The sequence below is a fragment of the Coffea arabica genome, chromosome 5e, assembly GCF_036785885.1.
Source record: "Coffea arabica cultivar ET-39 chromosome 5e, Coffea Arabica ET-39 HiFi, whole genome shotgun sequence".
In the NCBI taxonomy this organism is placed as follows: Eukaryota; Viridiplantae; Streptophyta; class Magnoliopsida; order Gentianales; family Rubiaceae; genus Coffea; species Coffea arabica.
This window is the reverse complement of record NC_092318.1, coordinates 20192986-20203673: the sequence shown is the minus strand read 5'-3', so window position 1 is coordinate 20203673 and position 10688 is coordinate 20192986. Positions and strand designations below refer to the sequence as shown.

Genomic DNA, 10688 nt, shown 5'->3' with positions numbered 1-10688 from the left:
CTCTACTCAAAGCCTCTGAAACCAAAATAAAGAGGAAACGGGACAGAGGATCTCCTTGTTTAAGCCTTCAGCTAGCTTAAAAAACCAATGTTTTTAAACTCGGACCGGCCAGTGAACCGGAGAGGTGGCCGGTTCACGGTCCGATCGGTCGGACCGGCCGGTTCAACTGTTCTCTGTTTTTTTTTTTTTTTTTTTTTAGTGTTAAGTATTAAGCAGGTTTCATTCTACACTTGAACTTTACCAACATAACTTAATTTAAGTTATGATAATAATAAATTTTCTAAAAGTTATACATAAAAACATGGAATGATAAATATAATTAAAATATCATAATTCACCACAAGTTTTCATAAATTCATTATAAACATAAATAGATACAATCCAAATGTTCACCAATTATCACAAATAAAAACACAAAAAATAAATAAATTAAATATTGAAATTCTTTTACAACCCTTAAAAAAATCCATGAAAGAGTTCAAGTTAAGACAAACCATTTGAATAGAAAACTTTTATCAGTGGCATAATAAGCAACCACACCACCTTCACAATTTCATCAACTTAAGCTGAAAAAGTTAAAATTTTATTATAAAAATATAAATCTAATTGCTCAAACTCAAAAAAACTAAAAATTTTTGAAAAACAAATATACAGTTAAACACATAAAAAATTAATTGCTACTAAACATTACTAATTAACATGTTATATTAAATTCAATGATCCTATACCATTAATTATTTTAAATTCAATTATCAATAGCTTCGATTATGTGCCAACTACCATATTTTTGACCAGCCCAATGTTATCATTTGTAATTCCTACCCAATTCCTACACGGATGTGCACTACTTTTGCAAAAATTTCATCCTTAATTAATCAAATAAAAATAAAACAAAATTGAGGGAAACATATGAAAATTGAGGGGAAAAAGAAGAAAATGCAAAAAAATTAACTAAAGATAATAATATAGAAGAAAAAACCTTGAAAAGAAAAAAATTAAACTTACCAAGATGTTGGAAAACAACAAAAGTTGAAATTTTCAACTTGTTTACAATCTGCTAAAGATAATAACCTGATAATAATGGTGAAGACTTGAGAAAATCTTGTTGTGGATATTTGGGTTAAAAATGGTTAAGAAGAAAAAATTGAAAAAAAAAATAAGAGAAGAACTTGATGTTTTAATATATTTTTTAGTCAAGTAGAATTCTCAACAAACTTAACTACAGTCTAGCGGTAAGATTGTCATATGCAAACTTGGAGACCCAGGTTCGAACCATAGCTATACCATTCTTGATATTTTGTTGAAGAATTTAAAAAACCGCCGGTTCACGGTTCTAAACGGTTTACACGGTTCGTCCGGGTTTCAACGGTTCTCCATGAACTTCCGGCTTTAGCATTAGATCGGACCGGTGACATGGCCGGTTCGCGGTCCAACCGGTCGAACCGGCCGGTCCGGTCCGGTTCTGAAAACATTGTAAAAAACCCATGAGGCTTACCATTAAGCAAAATGGAGAACCAACTAGCGGCTAAATGATTTTGAACCTGTGACTAAAACCAAACTTAGCAAGCAAAGAAAACAAGAAAGGCCAACTATCTCAATCAAAAGCTTTCATCATGTCCAGCTTAAGAATCATAGTATGGCCTCTGATTTTCTTATCAGTGGAATGCACCAGCTCTTGAGCCAATAAGATATTGTCGGCAATATCCCTTCCATCAAGAAAAAGCCGACTATTCATCAGAAATCAAGAAAGGTGGCAATAGTTTAAATCTATTGTACAAAACTTTAGTAAAAATCTTATTTAGAAATGTACAAAGATCGATAGGCCAAATATCAGCAAATGAGACGAATGTATCCTTCTTGGGAATTAAAACAATAAGAGTACTAGCAATCACTCTTGGAATAGGAACACCAGCACAAAAATCATTAACAGCATCAACTAAGTCGAAAGAAATGATGTCCAAGCAATGCATGACGAATAAACCAGTGAAACCATCTGGCCCTGCAGCACTTTGACCATCCAATTGGAAAACAAATTCTTTTATTTCTTGCACAGAAATTTGCTCTAAGAGCTTGCCATTCTGGTCTAAGAAATAACCCAAGGAATATAATTAAGAAGTCTTTCTTGAGCCACCATATCATGATTTTGAACATTTTGATTAAACAAATCTTGAATGAAAGAAATTCCGACTCGAATAATTTGTCCTTCTTCATCTATCCAATCACCATCACTGTCCTTAATTTTATGAACAAAAAGAGGAGCTCGTTTTTGAAGCAAAAAGGCATGAAAAATTTTAGAATTAGAATCACCCTCTTTGAGCAATTTGATGGGGGCTTTCTGTTGTCAAAAAGTTTTGTCATATGCTAAACACTATGAAAGTTCAGCTTGAGCCTTACTCCATTCGACTCGATTAGAATTAGTGGAACACTGCTCATACATCTCCACTTTACTCCTAAGATTCTCCTCTGCCGCAGTAACTTTATTAAAAACTTTACCAAAAGACATTTTTATTCCAATTTCAAAGACAACTTAAGCCTGCGAAGCTTCTGACAAAAGCGAAACATCCTTATATACTCCATTGAAATTTCCCAATTGTTTTTAACTGTAGACAAGAAAGAAGAGTGATGAATCCACATTTGTTGGAATCTAAAAGATTTAGGGCCACCCACTGACATCACACTTAATTTAAAGAGCAACGACGAGTGATCTGAAAAACATCTGTTCAAATGATGAATTGATGATTGAGAAAACCAATGCTTCCAGCTACTATTACATAGCACTCTATCCAAACGAGTCCATGTATGCTTACCACCCACAGCCGAAATTTGTATCAATGAAGCAGTCAGGATAAAATTGTTAAAATTCGTTATTGCTTGCAAATCCTGAGGTGCACGGCCAGAGTATACCTCCAAAGAGGATATAATGTTTAAAGTCCCCTCCAACTACCCTTGGGCGATCACCAATCGATGAGGCAATATGAGACAAACATAAGCAATGCCGGCGTACACTTCGCATGAACAAAGGCAGCAAATGTAGCTTCACTCCAAGAATAATGGGATATTGCAAGGTGTATGAACTGCTCATTATTATTGATTGAGGAAGCATGGAAACCCAACTTCCAAAAGGTCCAAATTTTATTTGATATATTAAACAAACCAAATTCAAACCCCAACTTCTGTTGAAATTCTAGAAAAACCTCTAGCAAGGAGGGTGAAACTGAAGCTTGATTTGGCGTCTCATCTGAATTTGAAAACAAATCTCCTGCAAAATTCATAGAAGGCTTGGACCAACTGTCAATGCAATGATCATCATTTACTCGATAAGACCAATTATTGTGGGATGGAATATGCTCCAAAGACAGAGACTGTGTTAATGATGAGATGGGGACACATGGATGTCTTCACGGTCAACCATTTTAAATTGTTCCACCAAATCTAAACCAACATTCTTGTCATACATAGAAACTTGTTTAGGCATAACATCCTCCAATAACAAAGGATCCGAGCGAGAGCCCCAATTTACAATAGGAGATTTTCCCTTTAACATCAAAAACTCATCCGTCTCCAAGCAGCCACTGGGGTTTAACAAAGGGACATCACCTTGTTGATCTAATTTGGCATCCTTCGCCTGATCAACCTTTGGAATATAAATTTTCTGGATTCCATGTCGCCATTCAGAAACCTTTTTCTGAGGCTTTGGAACCCTCATCTGTGGAAAGTTTTTATGACAAGAAGGCTCATTATGGCCAATACGACAACAAAAATGACAATAAACTGGCATATTTTCAAATTCAACCAGTTGCCACGAGCCCCAATTATCATCACCAATCCAAATTCTGTGTCTTTTGCTCCATCTTAATATCAATTTCCACTAGAATGCGAGTAACAGATGGGCATTTGAGGGACAAAGTTACATCGTCAATTTTGAACAGCCTACCAAAGAGACTCCCCAATTTGTGTAAGTATTTAGGAGAAAAGAAAGGCAAAAGCAAACCTGGCAAATTAATCCATACTAGCACTAGCAAAGAGTCTTGATCTAGACGGAAATCAACTGTCCATTTTGATAAAACCATGGGCATATTGTCGATGCACCAAGATCGAGGCACCACAGTCTAGTAAAATCTTTAGCCAAGAATGGTTGAAGAAGAATATGTTTTTGATCTAACAAGTCTATAGGGCAATCACCCTTAAGGCCTAATGAGGTAATGAAGTTTTGGATTATCACCATCGATGGCCTTCTAGCCGCAAATCTTCCCACTAAAGAGTTTGAAAGGCTGTGAAATTGCAAGCACGTCCTAACGAGAAAGTCGTAAAGATGGTTCACCTCTGTACATTGCAATGCACTCGACACCAGCATCATCAGATGATGAAGAAATAACTAAAAGCATAGGAGCAAAAGATCGTTTTTCTGGTGCAGGTGGTTGTTCAGTCAGCGACTGATCTCCAGGTGACTAAAGAGCCGCCATGGGCGGCGGATTTTTAGTGTTCAAAATTCAAAATTCAAAGCAGTAAGAAGAAGAGAGAGACATTGTAGGCCCATTTGAAACAGCAAAATTTTGAAATATTCCATTGAATTGCCAAACCATCCTTATGTTGATATTTATCTTCATTCAACATTATCCGCTACTAATGATAATATCATAAGATGTTCATGTTGTTATAATAGATATATATTAGGCGGTTTTTATAATATATCACTATAGTAAAGTTTCTTTAAAAAAAAACACTCCCAAAAGTACCCAATTCATACGAAGTCTAAGTTTTATAAAAATATATACATCCTAAAATACGCTCGTTTCCTTTTTTCTTTTTTTCTACCACCGCCATTCTTAACCATTTCCATTCTTGCTATTGCTGTTCCCAACTAATCCCACCACTACTATCACCACTCTCTCTTTCCCTCCTCCTCCTTCCTCATCACTGACGGGTTTTTTTGCCCACTCCTAAATATCTATACAATATTAGGACTTTCCAGTAATTTTCCTTATGTATTATGTTGTCATACTTTGTAGTTGCATTCATCTTGTAAAGTGTGTAAATTTTCAAATTTGAAGTTAGTTTTAGATTGAGTATTATATGTAGCACTATCAAAGATTAAATTTTGGATGGTCTTAACTTCGATCACCATCACCAATACAGGATATGCTCTTGGTAGTGATGGAATCAGAATTTTTATTCATGGGGACAAAGATCTAACATATGATGGTGGGTATCACAGTAGCCAATGATGCATGATGAAATAAAACCTAAAAATTAAGAAGACTATAAACCATCAACCCTCTATTTTTAATGATAAAACAAAAAAATTTAAGCAGGAATAAAAAATTGCAATTGAAGTATGGAAAACTTCAAATACTTGAAAACACAACAATGGACTTAGGAAAAAGATTGATGCTAGAAAACACATAAAAAATTATTGCTTTGTTTGGGTTTTGTAACTAACACTGTTTCAATTTGTAAAACTATAATAGTGGTTAAATTTCCTTTTATTTCCTTGTGTCTGCTTATTCTTTTTTATGTTTGGTTTGGTTGATGGCCATTAAAAGAGGTTTCAGGTATTAGTTCTTTTTAAAAAGTTTAATTAACTTTGAAAAATGTATGTATTCATATAATAAATAAATGTAAGCTAAATGGGTTAACGAATGATCATTAGACACCAGCTAGAAAAATTCACCATCAATCCTCTATTTTTAATGATAAAACAAAAAATTTTTATGCAGGAATAAAAAAATTGCAATTGATGGAAAACTTCAAATACTTGAAAACACAACAATGGACTTAGGAAAAAGATTGATGCTAGAAAACACATAAAAAATTATTGCTTTGTTTGGGTTTTGTAACTAACACTGTTTCAATTTGTAAAACTATTATAGTGGTTAAATTTCCTTCTATTTCCTTGTGTCTACTTATTCTATTTTATGTTTGGTTTGGTTAATGGCCAATAAAAGAGGTTTCAGGTATTAGTTCTTTTTAAAAAAGTTTAATTAACTTCAAAAAATGTATGTATTCATATAATAAATAAATGTAAGCCAAATGTGTTAACGAATTATCATTAGACACCAGTTAGAAAAATTCTTTTAAGTTATTATATTTAACGTTTACAAGGAAATTCAAAAATTGGTTTAATTGTGTAAAAGACTTGTATAGAAAGAAATTAAAGGTAACAAGAAATAACTTGGAAAAAAATGTGTTGAAACTAAAAACATATTCGGTATATGAAACTTGTACAAAGAAAAATTAAAGGGAAGAAAAAAGAGACAACTTTCCAAAAGATACTGTTTGAGAACAAAGCATGTAATTTAAGTAAAAAGGTCCTTATCCTTCACAAGGGCCGCTTTCTAAATGATAAAGAACTAACTTTGGAAAAAAAAGTTTTGAAACTAAAAGTTAGGAATATGGAGAAATTAAAAGCAACAAGAAATAACTTTCTCAAAAAAAATGTTGGACTAGGCAAAACATGTAATATGAGTAAGGGAGTCCTAATTAGAGTATGCTATTTATGGCAAAATAATGATCCTCAATCTCGTATAACTTCTAAAAAGTTTCAATAAGTCTAGTACCGTGGGTGGCTCCTGGGACCATGGCTTATTTATAGGGATATTTACATATTACTCATCAACAAACTACTTAGATTGACAATAGGATTTGAACACAGGAACTTTTCATATGAATTGAAAATGGTCCATCTTTACAAATTGAACCTAACATGTGTTGGCTGGAGGATGCTCATTATCTACTTTGTTTTGGTAATAACAAATAAAAGGTGAGATTTGCACCGGATCTTCTGTCCCACTTCCTATACCACTCTCTGTATCACTTTTTATTATATTACTATTTCCTATTTATCAACATCATATTTTAGTTTTTTTTTATTTTCTTATGATCTGATAACTATTAACTGAATAAAAAATAAATACAACAGTTTCAAAAAAGCAATATATAATAGAATGTTAAATAATACAACTAAAAATTCATGAAAATCTCATTTTTTACTCATTTTGATTTTTGAGCTTCTTATATTTTGTGTATTACTCTGTTAATAGTTATTGAATTTCAAAGAAACAAAAATGAACTAAAATATAATATTTGCGAAGAAAAATAGCAATATAATAAAAAGTAGGACAAAGAATAGTATAGTGAATGGGACAAAGGATCCGTTGTGAGTAAGATTAGTCTAATTTGCCCGTCATTTATATGTTGTGAACGAGAAGGTCCAAATGATTCACTATCTCATTAAAACACAAACTCCTAGTACGGTGGCCAAATGTCCCTTATTATGTCACACACAAGCAAGTAGCAAGCATGAGGACAACAAAGAAATCAAAGTAGGGCATAGAATATGCAATCAAATCCAAGTCTATCCAAAGTTAAGGATAGGCCTCAATTACAGATTGAACCGCTTGGATGTGTGTCATAGTGTGTCTGCTGAATCCAGCCTTGTTCAGAATATATGCCCATTCCTCTGACGTTCTTTCTTTTCCTGTGGTTGTATGAGCCATCATCACCATATCTAACATCAAACCCACATCTTTAAGCTTGTCGTCTCCTCCTTCATGATCTATCACAGCCTCTACGATGATCACTTTCCCCGTGTCTTGAGGAATAGCTTCTTTGCAGTTCATCAATATGCTGATACACTCGTCATCTCCCCAGTCATGCAACACCCACTATATATATCCAAAACAATAAAGTCAAAGGTGGTGCATACCCAAAAATAAGCTATAATGAACAAAGCATGCATATACTTGCAAATCAATTAATTGGATTAAAAAAAAATAGAAAGAGGAAGAAGAAAGAGAAGAATTGCAATTGAGCATGAATTTTTTAACTTGATTCTTGCTGAACAATACACACGCAGGTAGCTGTACAGTACTACAATTTTTAGGCATAAATTAAGGAGTTAGTATAATTATGGTAAGCTCGGTAGCCAATTATCTAGATAGCTTAATTAGACACAATAAAGTCAATATATTTTCCAAATTGCCAGATTGTTAACTTGATGCATGCACTCTCAAGTCTCAAGTCGCTCAGTATTTAACTAAATTTATAAGATCAATATTTGCAAATTAGCCTGGCACTTGGACATTGCGTCATATTTCTATGACATACCTATAGGCAGGAAAATAGCAATTGTCCTTAAATTTTCACCCCTATATATTGACATTCACATAGTCTTTTTATATCAAGGATATGTGATTTTCAAAAGGTTAGTTATATTTGTACTCCTACATCTGCCTCTCATACTCCAGCCTACTCACTCAATAAAAATGCTACCAAAGTGTATGAGGGACCAGTCTATGTGAATGTCACTTTCTTTTTCAAAACCATGATCCTCTGACGCTATGATAGTCTTTGCAGTTCGCGGACAGGGCCATATAAGTTTCATTTCTGATAAGTTTACCCTTGAGTATAATAGAATTGAAAAATAGTGTAACAAAAATTTAGATATAATGTAACTAGGTAAAAATTTTGCGTGTATTAAAAGTTGAAATGACCATTTACCTTGACATGGAGTAAAATGTAAAAATTTAGATATGATGTAACTAGGTAAAAAATTCGCGTGTATTAAAAGTTGAAATGACCATTTACCTTGACATGGAGTAAAATGGATAACTTGTGAGGCCCTGCATCCACAATAGGTAATACTTTTTTTTTTTGGTTATTCATCACTTATCAATCCTACTTCTAATCGTACTGTAAAGTTCAACTGAGCCTAATCAACCCTACTACTACTCATGTTTGAGGAAATCACATATTGTGACAATTGATGAAAGATAAAATTTGAACTCTTTGATCTTCCACCATTAAAGTTTTTGATGATGGCAGCAGTCTAAATAGATGTTGGTTAATACTTTCATGTAATTGATAGCTTTTACCTTACGGTACTAACCATGATAAAAGCAGCGTCAGCATTTGGAACGCTGTGAAACATGTCGCCTCCAACATGCTCCACGCCATCAGAATGAGGGGCAAAAGAGACAACATGAGGAAGATCAAAATTGATCCCGCGGATGCAAGGGCAAGCCTTGAGCAATGTGCGGAGAGCCGTTCCGTCGCCTCCGCCGACATCCACCAACGAAGAAATCCCCTCGAACACCTGCGGACACCCGTTGATCATGGCTGAAACGGCAACCCGAGCATCGCAAGCCATGGCATCGTTGATCAGCTTGCTGTGAGCAGGATTGTTTTGCGCGTAACTCCATAAGTCCTGGCCGTGATAAGTGTCAAATGGTGGAGGGCTATTTGCCAAGACACGTCGCCCCAAGCCAAGCCACGGCGAAAGCATCACAGGGCTGCTTTCCAGTAGCACAATAGCAGCCATGCTTTTCTCTCCATTTCTAGCCAGAAGACGAGAGAGGGGCGTCTGTACATAAGTAATACTACTACTACCAATAGCATTGCTAGTACTATTTTGTGAGGAGCAGCCATGTCCTTGATTAACTTGTCTAAAGATGCCGCGGTTGGTTAAGAACCTCATGATTCGATAAAGGGAAGAAGGCGAGCAACCAAGGGCGGCAGACAGCCCATCAAGTGTCATGGCTTGGCCATCCTGGCTTTCCAGGAAGTCCGGAATCCCAAGCTCAATGGCACATTTCACAACAGCCATTTCAGTAAAGCCGAAAACGTATTTCCATATATCCACTTGAGCCTGAGCCTCTTCCTCTGCTTCTTTTTTTATTTTCTCTTCCTCCATCTCTCGACTTCTTGATTACTAATTTTTCTTTGCTTTTTTGTTTTCCCAGGATTCAGTACTAATCAACTGTCTCTATATACGATTATCGGGACTAGTATAACAGCAAAGAAATCAATAGCCAGCCTACTGCAAAATTGTTGGACTGGGATTTTAAAATGAGTTAATTCAACTTTGTACCCTTGTGATATACCCCCAATTTTTATTGTGGTATTTAAACTTTAAAATGGGACGTTTTAGTTTTTAAAGTAATAATTTCATACACTCTACTGCACAAGGCATAAAATTTATTTCACTTCAATCACTAAAATTTAAAATTTGTCTCACTTTAGTTTTAAAAGTATAAAATTTGTTCTATTTAAATAAAAAATTTGTCTCAGTTTGCCCATTTATTTTATTTAAATGGGACAATTTTTATATTTTGAGGATTAAAGTGCCACATTTTAAAGCTGGGGGACTAAAGTGAAAATTCTAATATAAAAGGCTGCAAAGTTAAATTAATCCTTTTAAATTGGTATGGCTGTTGAATAGACTAATACAGTCATACAGATTCTACAAGTGTCATTTCATACATAATTGCTAAAGGGCCTATGATTTCGCCCGGCAACCACCAAAACGGGCCTATGATTTGACACTGCATCTTCTGCCATTAAATTGCTAATTTCATGTTTATTACAACGATCAAACAAAGGCTGATTAACACGATAATTACGTTTGTCCAACACTAACAGCAATATCAAATTACTGGATCTTTAATGGTCTTGAGCTGGATATTTCCTGTCATTTATCATGCACTGATGCATAATTCATCAGTTGTCGTGAAGGTAGCAGCCAAAAATAATAAACCAATATTAATACCGTCGAAGACTTTGTGGTCAAGTGTGGGACTAGATGTCGCGAAGGTAGCAGCCAAAAATAATAAACCAATATTAATACCACTGAAGACTTTGTCGACAAGTGTGGGAGCAGAAGTGAATTGGGTTAATCAGTATTAGAGGTG

The 10688-nt window shown here is 34.6% G+C and overlaps 1 protein-coding gene across 2 annotated transcripts; it reads right to left on the bottom strand.

The window, feature by feature from the left end:
• Positions 1-7207: 7207 nt before the first annotated feature.
• Positions 7208-9987, bottom strand: LOC113687920 (acetylserotonin O-methyltransferase). Of its 2 annotated transcripts, XM_027205454.2 has the most exons (3): positions 8888-9987; positions 8587-8621; positions 7499-7664 (listed from the first exon to the last, which is right to left on the bottom strand). In XM_027205454.2, the coding sequence occupies exons 1-3, from the start codon at positions 9689-9691 to the stop codon at positions 7619-7621; spliced, it is 885 nt and encodes a 294-aa protein (XP_027061255.1). In that variant the 5' UTR covers positions 9692-9987; the 3' UTR covers positions 7499-7618. The 2 variants fall into 2 exon arrangements, with proteins under 2 accessions (XP_027061254.1, XP_027061255.1); XM_027205453.2 differs by lacking the exon at positions 8587-8621 and having other exon boundaries at positions 7208-7664; positions 8888-9976.
• Positions 9988-10688: the final 701 nt, after the last annotated feature.